General features: G+C 63.0%; 2 protein-coding genes across 3 annotated transcripts in view; both read right to left on the minus strand.

Annotated features, from left to right (window-relative positions):
- Positions 1-282: 282 nt before the first annotated feature.
- Positions 283-10211, minus strand: ITGA2B (integrin subunit alpha 2b). Its single transcript, XM_071577253.1, has 30 exons — positions 10023-10211; positions 9820-9950; positions 9644-9741; positions 9398-9563; positions 9277-9326; positions 8218-8263; positions 7930-8055; positions 7799-7846; positions 7322-7365; positions 7159-7219; positions 6949-7012; positions 6608-6816; positions 6299-6481; positions 6123-6168; positions 5941-6045; positions 5493-5548; positions 5251-5402; positions 4827-4940; positions 4030-4100; positions 3797-3944; positions 3069-3161; positions 2912-2991; positions 2725-2805; positions 2552-2654; positions 2314-2466; positions 2121-2231; positions 1514-1627; positions 1213-1320; positions 1015-1137; positions 283-487 (listed from the first exon to the last, which is right to left on the minus strand). The coding sequence occupies exons 1-30, from the start codon at positions 10166-10168 to the stop codon at positions 398-400; spliced, it is 3120 nt and encodes a 1039-aa protein (XP_071433354.1). The 5' UTR covers positions 10169-10211; the 3' UTR covers positions 283-397.
- Positions 10212-12772: 2561 nt separating this feature from the next.
- GPATCH8 (G-patch domain containing 8) overlaps positions 12773-20062 on the minus strand; it is a 69762-nt gene continuing 62472 nt past the window's right edge. For both annotated transcript variants that reach the window (XM_071577676.1, XM_071577677.1), the window contains 2 exons: positions 19504-19634; positions 12773-18682 (listed from right to left, as the gene is read on the minus strand). In XM_071577676.1, the coding sequence (XP_071433777.1) occupies positions 14857-18682; positions 19504-19634 (3957 nt within the window). In that variant the 3' untranslated portion in view covers positions 12773-14856. The remainder of the gene's footprint in view (positions 18683-19503; positions 19635-20062) is intronic.

The raw sequence follows: 20062 nt of genomic DNA on the forward strand, positions 1-20062 counted from the left end.
GGCACTGACCCCCCGTACCGACCCCCGGCACCGCATCAGTCCCGGCACCCATCCGGTACCAGCCCCCCACCCGAACTTCCCTGCCCCCCTCCAGTTCCCTGACACCCACCCACTTCTGTGGTGCCACGCAGACCCCTGGGGCGCCCATAGGGCCCATAGGGCCCAAAGCCCCCCAAAGCCCCTGTGCACCCCTGCATGTCCCCTGTCCCCTCCCCAGACCCTCCTGGGGCAGGTCCTGGGGGCACACCCCGTATCACCCACGGGCAGCACCAGAGTGCCAGGCAGGGATTTATTGTCCAGGGGGTAGCAGAGGGGGGCTGGGGTCCCATGGGACTGAGGGGGGCTGGGGACATGGGGGCTGGGTGGGAAGGGCACAGGGGGGTCCCGGGGGACCCCACTAGCCCTGGGCACCCCCTGGCTCCTGGGTCTGGCAGGGCTCCTGCGTGTCCCCCTCGGTGGGCGGCCGCGTCCTCTTGAAGAAACCCATCTGGAAGGGGACAGGGTGGCAGCCAGGCCCTGGAGGACCCCACAGCTCCAGCTCCAGGGACCCCACAGCATCACCCTCCAGGGATCCGTGTGGCACCACTCCAAGGGATTCCACGGCACCACCGCTGGGACCCCACAGGATCAACCCCCAGAGACCCCACAGCTCCTCTCCCAGTGAACCCACGGTACCATCCCCCAGGCACCCCATGGCATCATCCCTGGGGCACCCCACAGCACCACCCCAGGGACTCCATGGTATCACTTTCAGTGAACCCACAGCACCACCCCCCAGTACCCCATGGCATCATCCCTGGGGGACCCCACAACACCCCCCAGTACCCCATGGCATCATCCCTGGGGGACCCCACAACACCCCCCAGCACCCCACTGCATCACCCCCCTGCTGCTCCCCATCCTCTCCCACAGCCCCACCCACAGGACTATTTCACAGTCCCCCCAGTGCCGGTGAGACCCCACCACCACGGTGGGTGTCCCCAGTGTCCCCATTGTCCCCCTGCGCCCACTCACCTTCCACATGAAGAGGCTGAGGAGGGTGAGGAGGAGGAGCCCGGCCAGGACCCCCAGCACCACCCCCCACACCGGCACAGCCCCCTTGCCCCCGGGGCTGGCACGCACCACGCGGGTGACAGCCTGCGGAGGGACGTGTGGGTGACACCGCTGCCACCACGGCCTGTCCCCGTGTCCCCACGGCCAGCCCAGCCCTACCGTGTTGCTGCCGGCGGGCAGGACGCGGGGCTGGACGCGGTAGGGCATGGCCGCGGTGCTGAACCACGCTTGGGACTGGATGAGGAACTGCGTCAGGAGGTGCTCCCGCTGGGGTCAGACGTGGGGACACGCGGGGGACACACGGGGACACGGCGTCAGGGGTGCTGGCAGCCAGTGAGGCACCCATGACCACGCAAGTGGCATCCCCAGGGCTACTCTCTGGGGACCACCGTGTAGGAGGGGAGGCCACAGGGCCACAGTGCCACCCTGTCCCCTCACTGTCCCCGGGAGGGGACAGTACCTGCTGCAGGGTGTCCATCCAGAGCAGGGCACGGACGCTGACCAGTGCCCGCTGGTCCTTGCCCAGACTGGGCACGTAGCAGGTGATGTCCACACACGTGGCATTGTCACAGTCCTGAGGGACACAGAGGGTGTTGGGGACTCCCACGAGGGGACACTCGCAGCCCTGCACCCGTTGTGGGCTGCAGGTCCTCAGGGTCATAATGAGGTGGGGTCCCCCAGCCTGGCACCCCTCAGCCCCCCACCCATCACGAGCTTTTGGTCCCCAGGGTCACCCACTCACCATGGGCACCGGGACCCTCGCACTGGCACCTCCCAGCCCCACACCCATAGCGGGAAGCAGGTCCCCAGGGTCACCCACCCACCACAGGGATGGGGACCCCCACCCCGGCAGCCCCAGCCCCACACCCGTGATGGGATGCAGGTCCCCAGGGTCACCCACCCACCACAGGGATGGGGACCCCCACCCCGGCAGCCCCAGCCCCACATCCGTGTTGGGATGCAGGTCCCCAGGGTCACCCACCCACCACGGGGATGGGGACCCCCACCCCGGCAGCCCCAGCCCCACACCCGTGATGGGATGCAGGTCCCCAGGGTCACCCACTCACCACGAGGACAGGCTTGCCCAGCCCCAGGCCCGGGGGCTCCTCCGCCTCCCGGCGCTCCCGCTGGCGGGTGCCGTTCCGGGGCGGTGCTCCCGTGGGACGGGGGATCTCCAGCTGGAAGGGGACAAAGGGGTGACTCCCACCTCCTTGACACCCACCAGCGCCCGCGGGTGGGCACCGGTCCCGCAGCCCCTACCTGTGCGGGGTTGAGGTCGGGGTGGTGGGTGCAGTTCATGCCCCCGTCGGTGCCCAGCTCCAGAAGGTAGAGCAGGATGCGGCCGCCCAGCTGGTGAGGGATGGCGAGGTGCAGGGTGACCCCGCTGACGGTGCTGGGACCTTTGTTGTGGAGCTGCAGGAGGACGGTGGGGTGACACCAGGGAGGGGACAGAGGGGCAGCCCCCCGGGGCACCGGGAGGGGAGGGACAGTGTCCTACCTCATAGACGTGCTCCACCTTGATGCCGTGGTCCTCGAGCCGCCGGCTGCCCTCCACCTCTTGCCAGCTCGTGGGCAGCACCGTGGTGTCTGGCAGGGAGTTGCTGGCAGGAGAGGGGGGTCAGTGTCACCCTTTGTGCCCCCCCGGTCTCCCCGTGCCCGCCAGATCCTCACCCTCGCAGCTCCATCTCTGCCTGCGCCTCCACGGGCACCGTCACCGTCACCGACCCGTTGGTGGTGCTGGGGCTGTTCTTGCTGCGAAGTGGAGGGACAGACACCGAGTTTGGGGACGTGCTGAGGACACCGATCCCAAGTGCCAGTGTCCCAACAGCGGGAGGGGACAGGGGGGTGGCATTGTCACCTCCGCAGCTGGAGCTGGAAGGTGATGGCATCTCCCATGTCCTCCAGCCCGGACACGCTCAGCTCCATGTCCACGGTGATCTGGGGGGAGGAGGGAGGTGGGTGACCGACCCCGATGCCAGGGCGATGGGCACAGCAGAGACCCCCCACCCCCTTACCTGGGCCCCCGCCTTCATGGGGTTGCCCAGCTCACAGAGCACCACGTGGGTCCCGTTCTCCTTCTTGGGGTTGCAGCTCAGCTTCTCCTGCCCCTGGCGGGGGGACACAGAGAGGGGGCTCATCATGGACCTCCCCATGCACCCACCCCAGGGACCTGCATGGGCCGAGCCCCCCACCCTGGACACCCCCTGACACTCATCACCACTGGGCACTGCCAAGGAGCCCGCTGGCCCAGGCACCACCAAGGGCAAGGTGTGAGACCCCCATTCTTGGTTGTCTCTGATGCCCCCCACCAGTGGACACCCCCATGGAGGGTGACAGCCATCAAGGGCAGGGCATGAGCCCCCACCCTGCACACCCCTCAACATCTCCCACCACCGGGCACCCCCTTGAGGGTGTTGGCCACCAATGACATGATTTGAGCCACCACCATGGGCAACCCCAATGCCCTCCACCACTGGGCACCTCCATGGAGGGTGACAGCCATCAAGGGCAGGGCATGAGGCCCCTACCCCAGACACCACCAAGGGCAAGATGTGAACCCTCCACCCCAGAGAACACCAAGGACAGAGCATGAGCCCCCAATGCACCCCCCTCACATCCCCCACCACTGGACATGCCCAGTGAGGGTGATGGGCACCCCCAATGAGGGTGATGGCCACCAAGGGCAGGACCTGAGCCCCTCACCAACCCGCCACCACCCCTGTCCCCCGCGCTGGGCACCCACCGGGATGGTGCTCCTGGCTGCCTGGTAGTGGGTGCCAGGGGGTAGCTGCACCCTCAGCTCGGTCTCGAAGGCTCCTTCCCCCGCATTGGAGGCGTTGGCTCTCAGGTGCAGCGCGGCCTCTGCCCCGATCAGCAGGCGCTGGCTGGGGCTGGGGGACACGGGGACACGGGGACAGGGCTCAGAACCCCGCGGGCACACCGGGCACGCCCCTCACCCCCCTGCCAGGTGCTCACGTGTCGGCGGCCAGGTGGAGGTCGGGGACGCAGAGATTGTCCTCGCCACAGTCCTCCAGGATGATGTGGGTCTGGGAGGGGGACAGGGAGGGGACAGGGGGACCCCCGTCCAGGGCAGGGTGGGAGGGGGAGTCATTGGGGCAGCACGGGGACAAAGCAGGGAGGGACTGGGCTGGTGGAAGGACAGAGGGGACATCCCGGGGAAAGCTTTGGGACAGCACAGGATAGCGAGGGGACATTGCAGTGAGTGACTGGGGATGGTGGAGGGGACAAAGGTGACACCTCTTGGGGGTGAGGAATGGGGACAGCAGAGGGGACATGCAGGGGACCGACTGGGGACGGGATACCCCAAAGAGGGAGTAGGGACAGAAGGACAACATCCTGAGGAGGGTTAGGGATGGCAGAGGGGGACATTTCTTGGGGACATGACTGGGGCCTGTGCAGGGTACAGAGGGGACATACCAGGGAGGGACTGGGGACAGCAGGGACTGGACAGGAGGGACATGCCAGGGGGTGGATGGACACGGTGCAGGGGCACATTCCAGGGGAGATGTGGGACAGTGTGGGAGGTAGGAGGCACATCCCAGTGGGAACTGGGAACAGTGAGGGGGATGAGTCAAAGTTCCAGGGAGGGGCTGGGGACACTGGGACAGGCGGGGGACACTGGGACAGGCTGGGGACGCTGGGGCTGAGCTCACCCAGGCTGGTGGTACCCACATGTGCCCTGGCCCAACCATGGGAATGAGCCCACCCCGTGTCACCACAGCCATGTCCCCCCGGCCCCGTGTCCCCCCTACCTGTGCCTGCACCAGGGTGTCCCCGTAGAGCACCAGCCCTGGGGCCTGCCCGGGCAGTGCCAGCGCCACACTCAGAGCCACCGGGCTCAGCTTGTCCTTGAACTCGGCCTCGTCCTGGGGACACCCATGGGCAGAGCGCTCTGGAGGGCAGCCCGAGCCCACCCCACCCAGGACCACCACCCACCACTGTCCACATCGCTGTCAGCCACCCTCCTGGGGCTGGGGACACTGTCCCCATCCTGCATGAGGATGGCGCCATCCCCATCCCTGTCCCCATCCCTGTCCTCATGCTGGCTGGGGATGCCACTGTCCCCATCCTTGCCCCATCCCGGCTGGAGATGCCACATGCCCATCCCTGTCCCCCACGCTCCTTGAACTGTCCCCCCCCGTGCCATTCCGCGCTGTCCCCTCCCCGTGGTCGCACCCGCAGGTAGGCGGTGAGGTTGTGGCACTGGGGGCGTGTCTCCGGTGTCACCACCAGCTGATCGCGCCAGGACGACTGGTGTCCCTGCAGCAGCAGGACCCTCCGGGACAGCCGCGGCTTCAGCCGGTCCAGCTGCAGCTCAGCCTCCAGGTCTGGCAGGGCACAGGGCGGGGTGGCACTGGTGACACCCCTGGTGACAGCCAGCGGTGCCCGTGTCCCCCCCGGGTGACGCTGGAACTCACGGATGACCAGAGGGATGTGCTGGCCCGTCACGCTGACACAAAACACCACGTGGAAGCTGCGGGGGGACAACACCCAGGGGTGCTCAGGGACCTGTCCTGTCCCCACGGCAGTGTCCTCATTGTCCCCACAGTGGTGTCCCCACAACGTGCTCCCAGTGCAGTGTCCCCATGGAATTGTCCCCATGGCAGCATCCCCATAGCAGTGTCCCCATAGTGATGTCCCTATGGCATTGTCACCATGGCATTGTGCCCACAGCAGTGTCCCCACGCTGCTGTCCACACAGTAGTGTCCCCAAAGTGGTGCCTCCGAAGTGGTGTCCCCACAGTGGTGTCCCTATGGCATTGTGCCCACAGCTGTGTACCCACAGTGGTGTCCCCACAGTAGTGTCCCCACAGCAGTGTCCCCACAGCAGTGTCCCCACGCCGGTGTCCCCAGAATGCAGCTCACCAGCTGACACGGGTACCGGAGTCGGGCAGGACACAGTTCAGGACCTCAGGGTTCAGCCCATCGGGGACACTCAGCTGGGTCCGGGCCACCACCACGGGCTGTCCCCTGGGTCATGGGGACATTGCTGAGGTGCCAGGGCACCCGGCAGGAACCCCCGGGCCACCGAGGGGACGGGCACTCACCGGTACACGGCCACCTTGGCCGCCCCGTGCGCGCCCACCAGCAGCTCTGCGGGGACAAACAGAGGTCGGTGCCGGGGTGGCGACATCGGGCTGGCAGGGCGGTGACAGGGCGATGGCAGGGCGGTGACAAGGCGATGGCAGGGCAGTGACAGGGTTGTGGCACCCTGTGGCCGTACCCGGGTAGCCGTTGCCGTCCAGGTCGGTGCCACCGCGCAGGGCGAAGCCGAAGGCGGCGGGGCCGGGGAAGGGGCTGTCGAGGCGCTGGGTGGGCACCGGCTGCAGCCCCTCGCTCTGCCCGCGGAAGATGAAGACCTGCCCTCTGCCATCGTCACCCCCCTGCGGGGCACCCACGGCCACGTCTGGGGACAGAGAGGACCTGAGCACCCCCCAGCACCACCCACCCAGGCGCTCCCGCCCCAGTTTCCCCAGGGTGGGCACCGGGGGTCCCCTGGCACTGCCCCCTCGCCACCCCCACGCCGCGTTACCGCCAAAGCCGTCCTTGTCCAGGTCCCCGAGGCTGGCGATGGCGGCGGCGAAGCGGCCGTAGGGGTGTGTGCCAGTCAGAGTCTGGGGGGGCCGGGCAAGGAGCTCGTGCCCCCCACCCAGGTAGAGGTAGAGACGCCCCAGTTCGCTGCGCTGCCCATCGGGGCGCCGGGCCATGTACAGGGGGGCACCCACCAGCAGGTCATCCCGCCTGTGCCCGGAGCAGGGTCAGGGTGAGGATCCCCCAGGCCTGGGGGCTGGGACACCCAGGGGTGTGCCAGGCGTGGGGCAGCACCCTTGGGTGTCCCCATGCGGGGTAGGGGGGGACAGTCCCGGCTCTCACCCGTCCCCATTGACGTCGGCCACGGCCACCGTGTGCCCAAAGTACGATGCTACCTGGAAAGAGTCTGGCTTGGGTGGCACCGGGGGGGTGCCAAGGGCATTGTGGGTGATGAATGGGGGGCTGGGGGAGCTGTAGGGCTCTGAGATGGGGTGCAGGGGTGCTGCGGAGCCCCGGGGGGGGGGTGCTGAGGGTGGCACAGGGCGGGGGTACCTGCTCGCTGTCGATGCCCCCGCAGCCGCCGCAGGGTGTTGCCCTCAGTGAAGATCTCCACCTGCCCAGGGCAGTGTCACACTCTGACCCGGGGGGCCACGCGATGGGGACCCCCCAGTGGGCACCACACACGGCCAGGCACCGGGCACCCCCCAGCACTCACCTCACCCCGCGTGTTGCTCTTGTTGGGGACCCCCACCACGAACTCTGTGGGGGACAAGAGCTCTGAGTGTCCCTACTGGGGCACTGGGGGGGGGGAATGGGGATACACCCAGCACTTGAATGGGCATGGGAATACCCCTGGCACCGGGATGGGCACAGGGATATCCCCCAGCACCGGGATGGGCACAGGGATATCCTCATAGCACTGGGGTGGGCACAGGGATATCCCTGGCATTGGGGTGGGCACAAGGATAATGCCAGCACTCCTATGGGCACAGGGATAGCCCTGACAAGGTATGGGGGCACAGAGACAGGATACATGTTGGGACCTGGCACAACCTCTACCCAGCACTGTTGGGGGGGGGGGGTGTCACTCTGGAGCCCCGGGGTGCTCCAGGCCCATCAACCCCCCCTCTCCCCCGCCGCAGGTAGCCCTGCCCCCCACGCCCCCCATGCCCCCCATGCCCCCCAGCCCTACCGTGGGTTCTGGGGTCGCCATCGAACTCGCCCACGGCCACCGAGTACCCTGCAGGGAGAGGGGCACTCGTGAGCACAGGGACCCCTGGCAGGAACCTGCTGTGGGGCAGGGTGCCCGTGCCCTCTGCTCACCCCGGTACCCATCCTCGTATTCCATGGGCAGGAGCCCCGTGGGGCGCCCGGGGGTCCCCAGCCAGAGCAGGGACGTGCCCTGGAAGCGGCTGAGGATGCTGTTCACCTCCACCGAGTACAGGAGCCCTGTCGGACACGGGGGGAAGGCACCAGAGGTGAGGGGGCACCCGCTGCCACACGCCCTGGGCTGGCAGTGCCTCTGTGGGCGGCCCATCCTGGGTGCCCCCTCCCACCGTGCCCACCCAAAGGGAGCACTCCGGGTGCACCAGCCCGGCAGGAAGGACTCACCAGTGAAGTAATACCCGCCGGGGGCACCCAGGAACAGCGTGCCATCCTGAGGGAGGAGCTGGCCTCAGCACCGCCCTGGCATCCCCTGAACATCCCTTATCCTGGCATCCTCTACCCCAGTATTCCCATCCCGGCATCCTTTACCTGGCATCCCCATCTGGCAATCCCCCCAAACACACTCTCCCAAGTGCCCCCCACTCCAGCATCCTCCACCCTGGCACCCTCACCTGAGGATCTTCCACCCCATCACCCTCCACCCCTTTATCCATTAGCCTGGTATCGTCGACCTTTGCATCCCTGCCTTGGTATCCCCCCAGGCATCCTCACCCAAGTACCTCCCATCCCGTCATTCCCCATCCTGGCATCCCCCACCTGAGCATCCATGACCGTGCCATCCCTACCCAGGCTTCCCCCACCCCAATATTTCCCAGCCCAGCATCCTCCAGCTCAAAACCCCCACACAAGGATCCCACATCCTGGCACCCCCACTCGAGCATTCTCCACCCCAGCACCTCCAGCCGAACATCCCCACCCCATCATCCCCCCATCCTGGCACCTCCATCCCAGCATCCCTCACCCTGCCCTCCCCATCCTGGCGCCTCCATCCCAGCGTCCCTCACCCTGTCCTCCCCTATCCTGCCACTTCCTCCTCCTGGAATTCCCACTCCAGGATCCCCCAGCTCAGCATCCCCACCCCAGCACCCCTGCCCTGATACCTCCGCCCAGGTACCAGCCCAGGTGCCATCCCGGCTGCACCTTCTGCATCCCTGGCAGCATCCCCACGGGCATCTCGGGAGGCACTCCGGGCACGCAGCCCCCCAACCCCCCCAAATCCCCCAAGCCCCCGAGCCCCCTGAGCTCCCTGAGCCCCCCGAGCCCCTCAAACCCCCCGAGCCCCCTGATCCCCCCGAGCCCCCTGATCCCCCCGAGCCGCCTGAGCCCCCCAAGCCCCATGAGCCCCCCGAGTCCCCCTGACCCCCCGAGCCCCCTGATTCCCCCGAGTCCTCTGAGCCCCCCGAGCCCCCCTGAACCCCCCGAGCCCCCCATGCCCCCTCTCACCGCGCTGACGGCGGCGCTGAAGCCGATCTCGCAGTAGCGCTTGTCGTGGTCTGGGGGCACAGGGCAGGGTCAGACCGAGGCAGGGTGGGGGGCACCCCTCGCCCCCTCGATGCCCCCTCACCGTAGTTGTTCTGGCGGTAGGTGCCGGCCATCGACTGCTCGCGGCAGGGCGAGTACCAGACCACGCGCCGCAGCCCCGGGGTGGCCACGAAACAGGTGCCCGTGGGGGTCTGGAACGCCTCGTCCTGCCCCTCGAAGGCGTTCCAGTGCTGCAGCGGGGCGCAGACCTGGCCAAGGGGGTGGCACGGGGTGAGCGCCCACCGCGCCGCCACCCAAGGGTGCCCCCCGCCCCCCGGGCTGCACCCACCACCAGTTTGCCGTTCCAGCTGGTCACAGACGCTCCCAGCCACTGGTGCGACTTGTAGGTGCGGAACTCCACGGGGCCCCAGGCCTGGGACTCGTCCCCTGAGGGAGCGGGAGAGCGGGACAGTGTGGGGATGGCACCCCCCGGTGCCCACCCGCCACCCCCCGGCGCCCACGTACCCGCGGTGTCGATGGGGAGGGGCTGGCAGTGGGTCCCGTTGGGGGTCCAGGGGCAAAGGAAGACGGCGCCGGGCTGAGCCACGCCGAGCTGGGAGGTGTTGGCACGGGGGGCCCCCACGGCCACGCTGGGCCTGGGGGGCAGAGCGGGTGTCATTTGGGGGGCGGGTGCCATGCCCGACCCCAGCCCCCCGAGGTGTCCCTACCTGCCCTCGCTCATGTGGAAGTCCAGAGCAAAGCCGAAGTAGCTGCCGGGGGGTCCCTTGAACTCGGTGGGGGGTTCTTGGAGAAGCCCCGGGGTGGGGGGCAGGTGGAGCCCCCCGAGGAGCAGCAGCGCCCGCAGCAGCCCCATCGCCACCCCAACTGCGGCCACAGCCCCGCCACGGTCCGGGGCGTTCCCGGCTTATCTCGGAGGATGCAGTTGGGGCCGGGGACAGCGGGCATGGGGGGCACAGGAAGGGCACCCCCGAGGGCACATCCGCTCCTGCGGGAGCCACGGGGGGTGGAGGGGGAAGCGCTGGGGCCGATGTGGCTGGAGCAGAGCTGGGGGGACAGGAGGTGGCAGTGCCACCGGGGGACGCAGGGGGGCTGTGGGGGCACGGCCATGGCAGGGGGGCAGCACAGCAACCTGTGCCCACCACCTGCCTGGGCCGAACCCAGCCTGCCCAGGGGTGCCAGTCTGGGGGTGGCTATTTCGGGGTGCAGCGGAAATGTGGCAGGGAGGGGTGAGGACAGCAGGGCACGGGGCCTCTCCATCATCCCCAGTGTCCCCTCCACAGCCGGATGGGGCAGGGGGCACCAGCCCCACAGTGTTGGGCATTGCCCCTAAACTGCCTCCCCCTCTTCCCCAGGGCAGGAACACCCCAAAATGCTCCCAAGGGAGCACCTGGGCAGGGAAACAGCTCTGGCGAGGGGATGGGTGCCAGGCAGGGGCACAGCCAAGCAAACAAGGGGGGTCCCTGTCCCCGTGGAGGACCTGGTCCCTGTCCCCTCAGCCAGGCCTGTGGCAGCTGCAGGGGCTCAGCCCTGCCCAGACAGTGGCCTGAGCCCCTGAAACAACCTGCAGAATTAATTTAAACTCAATTAATTAAGGACCCGCATGCTGCCCAGAGGGTCCTTGTGCCCACCCAGAGCTGGTGGCAGGGAGAGACCCCTCAGCATCTCCCTGTGATCCACCCCTGTAAAACTGGGCTTTCATCCTTTCCATCTCTGAAGCTGCAGGTGGGAAGCAGGAAAAGGGGTCCCAGGGAGGCCCGGGGGGCACAGGGTGGTTCCTGCTGTGCCCAAATGGTACCTTGGCCCCTGAAGGGGGACACAGCCCCAGAGCTGGGTCTGCTCCATCCTTTGGAGCAGCTGCAGTTGGAGAACACCTGGGGCAGAACTCCAAGGGGTGGGAAGGGTTTAGCCAAGCCCGGCTCAGCTCCGTCCCCGGGGGAGAGCAGGACACGGGGCACAGGGACAGGGTATGGGGCACAGGGAGAGGACACGGGGCACAGGGACAGGACATGGGTCACAGGGAGAGGACACCGGGCACAGGGACAGCTGCTCCTCCTCGGGAGGTGCACCCGGAGAGCAGGACACGGGGCACAGGGAGAGGACACGGGGCACAGGGACAGGATACGGGGCACAGGGACGGGACACTGGGCACAGGGACAGCTGCTCCTCCTCGGGAGGTGCACCCGGAGAGCAGGACACGGGGCACAGGGACAGGACACAGGGCACAGGGACAGGACACGGGTCACAGGGACGGGACATGGGGCACAGGGACAGGACACAGGGCACAGGGACAGGACATGGGGCACAGGGACAGGACATGGGGCACAGGGACGGGACACTGGGCACAGGGACAGCTGCTCCTCCTCGGGAGGTCTCACCCTCCATGGTCAGCAGCACCCAAATCCAGCTGGAGCCCACACCAGGCCCCTTCAAAGCACCTACAATTCCTTTTCCAGTCGAGTTACTTGATTTCCAGTTTCTTGGAGCACTTCTGCGCCATCATTCATGAGCCACCCTGTTCCACGGCCACAGGAAGGACAGTCAGTGGGGGCTGGATTTTTTGTCTAACCAAACCAGGACATTATTCAGAAAAGGAGAGGCTGGTGCTTCTCACCCTGAGCTCTCACCATCTCCAACACTCAGTCAGGATGGAGCAGCAGCAGAGCCTGAGATGGAGGGACCCCGTGGGCAAAAGCCCCAAAATCCCATGGTGTGGACTTGGGCAATCCCAGAGCTGCTCGACCACGGGGGGGACATTCCTATGAGGAGCAGCTGAGGGAGCTGGGGGGGCTCAGCCTGGAGAAAAAGAGGCTCAGGGGGGCACCTTCTGGCTCTGCAATCCCTGCCAGGAGAGGGGAGCCAGGGGGTGTCGGGCTGTGCCCCAGGAACAGGGACAGGAGAAGAGGGCACGGCCTCAGGCTGGGCCAGGGCAGGGGGGATATTGGGGAAAATTTCTTCCTTGGAATGGTTGCCCAGCCCTGGCACAGCTGCCCAGGTGGAACCCCATCCCTGAAGGGATTTAAAAGCCACGTGGATGTGGCACTTGGGGACAGGGGTCAGTGGTGGCCTTGGCAGTGCTGGGGAATGGCTGGACTCGATGACCTCAGAGGGCTTTTTCAAGCAGAACAATTCCATGATTCAAGGCCAAGGCTGCAGCCCAGGCCAGGAACGGCTGAAGAGGGAGATGGAAAAGGGATGTGAGGGCTTGAGAGACCCCAAACACCACAGGAGGTGCTGCTGGAGGAGTGTGGAGAAGCAACACCACCCTCACAGGCAGGGGCTGCTGCTCTCCCCACCTCGGCTTCTGGCCCTGCCACAGGACACAGGAATGGACATTTTCTCTCTCTTCCAAGCAAACTATTCCAACCAGAAGCATGACTGAAGCATCCCATACCATTATTTCAGGACAAAGCCACAGCACAGAGCAGCTCCACACCATCACATGCCACATTTCTTTTTTTCCACAAATCATTGGTTTATTAGAAAGGTTTTTTCCCCCTCATTTTACAGCATATATATATATTTATATATATATCTTATGTGACAAAGTTAAATACAGTCTGTTTATGCTCGTTAAGTAATGACAGGTTAATTATTTTTAGCGCTATCCTGAAGTCCAGAAACAAGTCCTGCCCACAGCATGAGGGAGCAGGACAGGGTCAGGCCCTACAAAGCTCAGCTCTGACAGTAACACTGAATTGTTGGGTATTTACAGGAAGTTGAGTCCCTTTTTGTGACCGTTGTGTCACTCTGGCCTGCTCCAATGTCTCATTTACAGGGAGGAAGCTCAGGGGGTTTGATCCTTTGACTCCACCCGGTCTCTGCTGCGCTCCAGGAGGGGACAGGGATGGGACACGGCTGTCACTGCATCCCCTCCCTCCCTGCTCTGGAATCCCACCCTGCAGAGCCACCTGAGGTGCCCCACCCGCTGTGACACGAGGGGACCTGCACCCGCAGTGCCCCTGTGGGCAGGGACAGCAGTGCCCCATCCCCAGCGCCAGGGCATGAAGCTCCCATGGGCAGTGCCAGCTGCAGACAGGGGCAGTGCTGGGAAGAACTGGGAAGTCCTTTAATGGAATAAGTGGGGCAGGCCCAGCTCAGCATGACCCTGGGTGTGGGATGGAAACGGTCCCCAGGCTCCTCTGGCACCAGCAGCCTGTGCCCAGCACCGCTTCAAACGGGAAAAAGGGAAAAAAAATGGGGATACCTGTACTCTGGGAGACACTCTGAATTCCTGCTGCTCCCCACACTGCTCCAGTGCCCATTCCTATGGCAGGGAGGGGCACAGCACCTGCTGGAGTCACCACTGCCCCACACCCCTCTCTGTGCCCAAGCCTCACCTGTTGGGGTTTTTATTCTTCTGCAAAATTCTAAATGAAGATTCTTTTATTTTTTTTACATTTTATAGTACATAAAAACTTCAAAAATACATGAGCTTGATAAAATATACATGCTTAGTTGTTCTGCATCTAGCTGAAACTATAAATTGAACCTTTACAAGTGTCTTGGGTCACCTACAGCAAACATATTTACACAGAAGCCACCAGAACAAGTACCACTAAGAACTGGCTGTAAAAAATATTATTGCGATATACTACAAATGTAACCTTTGATAGGAGCTACAAAAAGCAGCATCTTTGTTTACAGAGTTCAGTGCAATTCTTTACATTAAAAAAAAATCCTATAAATTAATAAGGAAACCATCAGTGTTACAGAGGAAAGAACACACTTTACACCCCTGGCCTCTGTATTGCTTCAATTCCTAACGGGAGTTTCCTTCTCTCTCCCACCCCAGTGCCTCTTTCCCAACACCACAGAAGATGGAAGTCAGTAATTTTTTTTCCCCCCTCCTTTCAGGGGAAGAGTGGTCAAAGCCCAGACTGGAATTCCCAACCCCAGTGGGAACCTCCCTCCAGTCCAGGATATCCAGGTGTGATCCTGGCGTAGGAGAACACGGATGCAGGATGGGGCAGGAAGCTCCAGGCACACACACAGCTCCTTCTCCCCTTTACAGTAAGATCTTACTTCCACTTTAGCTGCTCATACCAAGAAAAAACCCACATGTGCAGTGACAGGAGCCAAGAAACCTCCTGTAATCCTGAAAACCGAGGCCTCTGCCCCTCACTGGGATCTACAGCCAACAGTTCCCGAATGTTCCATCGCCGATTACACGCTGGACTCAATCATGCTGACTATTTTAATTAGATGACCTCATTAAAAAGATTTTTAGAGACCTGTTAGTGTGGATGAGACCTCATTTATTATATACAAGGCAGCAGAAGGAAGATGACCAAGTGTAAGAACCCAGGGGGGGAAAAAAAGCCTTTCCAAGCGTCTCGCTGGTCTGCAGGTGAAATGGTTCTTCTGGAACAAAGTGTTGGAGCGAGACACCCCTGGGAGTGGGTATGGACAATCTGCCGCCCAGCCCTCGAGCCTCCGGCTTCTTTGGCTGCTCAAGAGTGAAGGGAAATGCTCAGGCCTCACCCGCCCGCTGCATCGACTCCAACCCCTGCCCAAAACTCCGAGGTTCCCTCAGTCTGTCCTTCATGTGCCGTGGCTGGGTGGATGCTGCAAGTCCTGTCCTGAGAAGATGGGGTGCAGCAGCGGGTGGAGGTGCAAGGCCGTGGCGGCAGCGGCGGCGGCGGGTCTCGGGGCCAGGAGGGTCGGGTAGAGAGCGTGGGGCACCGGGTGGAACGTGAAGGGGCCCGGGTGGATGGCTGAGGCCGGAATGATGTGGATGGGGTGGCTGGCGAGGAAGGTGGCGGGGTGGCCCGGGATAATGGAGTGGGTGAGGTGGGATAAGGAGATGGGTGTCAGGTGGGGCTGGGGGATGTGGTGCACCTGGGCGAGGGGCTGCGGGTGCGGGTGCGGGTGGATGCCGATGGCGGCGGCGGCGGCGGCGGCGTGGTGCTGCAGGATGGCGTGCTGCACCGTGGTGATGGACGTGGCCGAGGCCGCCGCCGGCTGCTGGATGTGGATGGGCTGGAGTGCGGGCGCTGCCGGCGCCAGGGCGGCCGAGGCGGGGAAGGTCTTGACCTGCTTGGCCAGGAGCTGCTGCTGGATGTGCTGCTGGGCCGCCTGCTGCAGCTTGCTGTACTTCTCCATCTCCTCCGGGGTGAAGGTGATGGGCTGGCTCTCCAGCGGGGCCAGAGAAGAATCTTCCCCCCCTTCCCGATCCCCTTCCATGCTCGGCTCCCCGCTCTGAGGCACGTAGCCGGGAAAGTGGTCAACATCTGGAACTAAGGGCATCATACTGGTTTCCACTGGGACCGGCTGGCTGCCCCCATCCATGGGTTCCAGCCTGTCACCATCACTCGGGTCTGAGAGAAAGTTGTGTGACATGACCAGATCTCCGGAGCCAAAGCACTCGGGAAGCGCCGGCGCTTCGAGGGGAATCGATGGCATCTCCACGGAGGGCTCGTCACGTTTCTGCTCATCCAGAGGCTTGTCCTGAATGACCATCACCACATCTTCCAGGAGAGACTGCCCAGCCAGCTGACCCTCCTCCATGCCTTGGGAACCATCCTCAGCATCCGACAGCTCTTGCTCCTCGCCCCTCTCCAAGCCAGACTCCTCATATCTCCTGGCGTTCGGTCTCCGCACTGTTGGCAGCTTCCCGATTAAGGGGAGAACCGGCTTGTTGCCTAAGGAAGGGGGAAGCTTTGGGCCAAAGTAGCCCTGGGGAGGATCTTTGAGCTTTATGCCCACCTTGTTTGCACCCCCTAGCATCTCGTCAGCCACACAGGGCTTCTTCTCAACCTTCCTGGACTGAATCTTCTCCAGGAGCAGCTTTGCAGTGACGGAGTTTCTCTCCTCCGGACTGCAGTCCCCTTCCGAGGCCCGCCCTGTGCCGGAGCCGCTGCTGTTCTGGGAGAGAGAGCCAGCTCCTTTCACATCCTCCCCTTTGCCATCCTCTTTCCTCAGCAGCGATCCCTCGCCTCGGCCTGTCCGGAAATAGTGTGGAGATTGGGAGCGATAGATCTTGGACCTGATGAAGTCCCTCCTGCCAGACCTTCTGTCCTCGGGGCTCTCGTGGCCCCGCGAGCCCTTCCGTGACAGGGACCTCTGCGAGTGGCTGCGGGTGCTGCGGCTCCGGTCGCGGCTGTAGCTGCGGCTCCGCTTCCAGCTCCGACCCGTCCCGCTGCGGCTCCTCCTCTTGCTCCGACTGCGGCTGCAGCTGCTGCTGCGGGTCCTGCCCCGGCTCCTCGTTCTTGACCTGCCCCGAGGGTGGCTCCGGCTCCTGCTGCGGCTCCTGGACCTGCTCCTGCTCGAGCTGTAGTCGTCTTCCGACGAGGAGTATTTGCGTCGCTTCGAGCGGTGGTTGGAGCTGTTGTAGTCGGAGTCATCCTCCGAGTCCTGGGAGCGCTTGGAGCGGCAGCGCGAGCGCTCGCTGTAGTCGCTGTAGCTGTCGTCGGAGTAGCTCCTGCGGCGGCTGTACCGGCTGTGCTCCGAGGAGGCGTCGGAGCTGCTGGAGTAGGACCTGTGCGAGGAGTGCCTGCGGCCCGAGCGGGAGCGGCTGCGGGAGCGCTCGCTGCCGGAGTCGTAGTCGTCGCTGTACTGGGACGGGGATTTCTGCCGGCAGTGCTTCCCGTGGGACTGGGACCCCTCATCGCTGTCGTAGTCGCCGCTGCTCTGCCGGCTCCGGCGGCCGGGCCGGGCCTGGGACACAGCCGGGCAGCGCCGCCGCACAGCGGGGACCTGCTGCGGGTCAGCCTTGTGTTTCCTGCTGCCGTGCTCCTGGCAGGAGTTACCCCCGTCCTCCTTCTTCCCGCTGCTCCCCTCCTCGGCAGACAGGGATTTCCTCTGGGACTCCTGGGAGCACCGCTTTTTCTTCTGGAAGTGGCTGCAGTCTTCAGACAGGTCAGGTTTCAGCGCCCGGTCCGACTCTGTCGAAAGGGAGGATTTGCCTTTTTTGTGCCTGTGCCTTTTCCGTTTCTTGGGCTTCTCTTCCCCCAGCTCAGCTTTCCGTCCCTTCTCCTCAGCTTCCTCCTTGTGTTTGCGTTTGTGTCTGCTGGACTTTTTGTGCTTCTTTTTGTGTTTATGGGACCTCCCTGATTTACTCTTCCCCGTTACGCTCTTACAGCTGTCCTCCCCCTCTCCCTTCCCAACACTGCCCGCTGGGCTGGACTTGCTCTGGGACTTGTTCTCCATTTTTAGAGCAGAACTGTTGCCCACACTTTCCCCCTCCTTGGCTTTGCTCACCTCGCCAGGTTCTGTGCTCTGAGCATTGTCTTTACACAGCCCCCCTGCATCCTTGGATTTCTCTGCCCCTTTCCCTTTCGCATCTTTGTTTCGGGAGAGCTTGAAGTCGAAGTACAGGGGGTTGCAGCTGTAGGACACGGAGGGCTCGGCTTTGGTGAAGTTGAGCAGCTCTGAAGGCCACTGCAGTGTCGTGCTCTCATCTTTACTCAGAACTGGGATAAAAGGTCCTGTTGGGTGCTTTGGTCCCTCAGAGCCATCTCTGCAGCCTGAGGCAGGTGGAGCACCTTCCTTAGCAGTGTCTGGCTCAGGGAGGTTGCTCTCTGGAAGGTGTTTGCTTTCCTGTGGACTTTCACTCTCCACAACGTCTTTTGGCTCTGTTTTGCCCTGCTGGGCTGTGGTTTCAGTAGTACTCTGCTCCTTCTGCTGCCCTGTGCTCTCAGCAGCTTTCTCCGTGTGCTTGCTGGGTTTGGGTTTGGGGGAATTACCCTTTTTCACTTCATTCGTGTTTTTTTTGTTCACATTTTCAGCTTCCATTTGTTCCGTAGACTTCATAAAAAGCAGGAATTGAAAATTGGGCTTTACTTTACAGTGGGCTGGGGGGATGTAGTGGTAGTACTCTGGTTCCACGGCCATTGGTCCATCGTCTCTCCTCATCTTTTTCAGTTTCGATAAGGTGCTGGCCAGGGATCCGCTGTCCTTGTCGTGCTGCTCATCGTCCTCTGCTTTGCTGTCAGAATTGGTGCCTTCGCCCTCCCCGGATTTCTGCAGGCTGCCAGCCTCTGAGGAGCCCTTCTCATCACCTTTCGCCCCATCAGGAGAACTGGACTCCTCCACGTGGTCCTTGAAAACAGAAGCGATGGTCTCCAGCTTCACCGGGGTCTTCTTGGCGAAGGAGAAGGACACCCCGATCTTCTGCAGGGGAGTTCCCAGAGAGCTCTTAATGCCAAAGCTGATGGCCTGTGCGGCCTGCGAGGGCATCTGGCCTGGCATCAAAGTGCCTCCACCTTGTCCAGTGCTCAGGAAGCCTCTGTCCACAGTCATCTCTCCAGCCTGGCCAGAACTCGTCTGGATGAAGGAGCCGCTGTTGGCCGCGGAATCGTCATCGTCTCCACCCTCCTCATCCACAGCCACCGTGGTGGTTCGGAACATGGGCCCACTGCCAGGAGCACTGTGAGAACAGGGAGAGAGAGAAAACTGCTCACTGGGGTCCCTGCACCTCTGGAGTGGGACTCGTGCCTCAGCTGAGACAGTCCTACACATTTCAGGTGCTCTTACACCCAGACACATGCACTAAAAGAGCACTGTCCAGAGAAGAGCAACGAGGCTGGAGAAGGGACTGGAGCACAAGTGCTGTGGGGAGAGGCTGAGGGAGCTGGGGGTGTTCAGCCTGGAGAAGAGGAGGCTCAGAGGTGACCTCAGCACTGTCTGGAACTGCCTGAAGGGAAGTTCTGGCCAGGTGGGGGTTGGTCTCTTCTCCCAGGCACTCAGCAATAGGACAAGGGGGCACGATGGGCTCAAGCTCTGCCAGGGGAAATGGAAGTTGGAGATGAGAAAGAAATTCTTTGCAGAGAGAGTGCTCAGGCATTGGAATGGGCTGCCCAGAGAGGGGGTGGATTCCCCATCCCTGGAGGTTTTTCAGCTGAGCTTGGCCGTGGCACTGAGTGCCATGATCTGGTAAACGGACTGGAGTTGGACCAAGGGTTGGACTTGATGATCTCGGAGGTCTTTTCCAACCCAATCCATTCTATGATTGTACAGCCTCTTGGAGCTTTTAATATCATTAAATAACTGAAGAAAACATATTGCTGGATAAAGCCATTTGGGGATGCTCTGACTTATCTGTTCACCGAATTCCTCCTACTAAAACCACAGCATGAGCCCAAACATCAGCATCAAGCTTTGTCCTTCAGGATTCCGAGCAGGAATGCCAGCACAGTGCAGGGCTGCAGCCCCCCACGCTCCAGGGGGGTCGGGACCACCCACACTCACCACTCGGGCTGCCTGCGCTGCTCAGCCAGCTCGTGCAGCCGCCGCAGCGCCTTCTCCTGCTTCCTCTCATCCTTCCGCGACCTCGAGGACACGTTGCGGGCAAATTCCCTTTGCTTGAGATCTTTCAACCTCTGAAGCAAAAGAAAGCAGGGACAGATCAGATCAAAGCTGTTTGTGGTTTAGCCCAAGAGCATCTCTGCTGTAGTGCTGGAAATTACGGTGTCAAGCCCCTCCCCAGGGACATTTATTGAGCCAGGATGGAGCAACAACATCTCAGCTCAACAAACCCAGGGGAGCACAGTGCCATCCTCCCAGCAGCTACAGGAAAACACAACCACTCGTCACTTTTGGCTATGACTTCAGTTCTGTGCACATCCCTTTCCAGTCAACATCACTGGTTATCTTTAGCACGGACAACAAAGCTGATTTCGAAGCAACAAGCAAATTCTGGAAGGAAAAGGGGGGAAAAAAGGAGGATTGTTTATTTGCTGCTCTTGCAGGGTGCAGATGTACTTGACAAACAGTGCATGACACAAGTCTGAGGAGCATGGGCCAAAGG

Source organism: Pithys albifrons, chromosome 25 (genome assembly GCF_047495875.1).
Source record: "Pithys albifrons albifrons isolate INPA30051 chromosome 25, PitAlb_v1, whole genome shotgun sequence".
Lineage (NCBI taxonomy): Eukaryota > Metazoa > Chordata > Aves > Passeriformes > Thamnophilidae > Pithys > Pithys albifrons.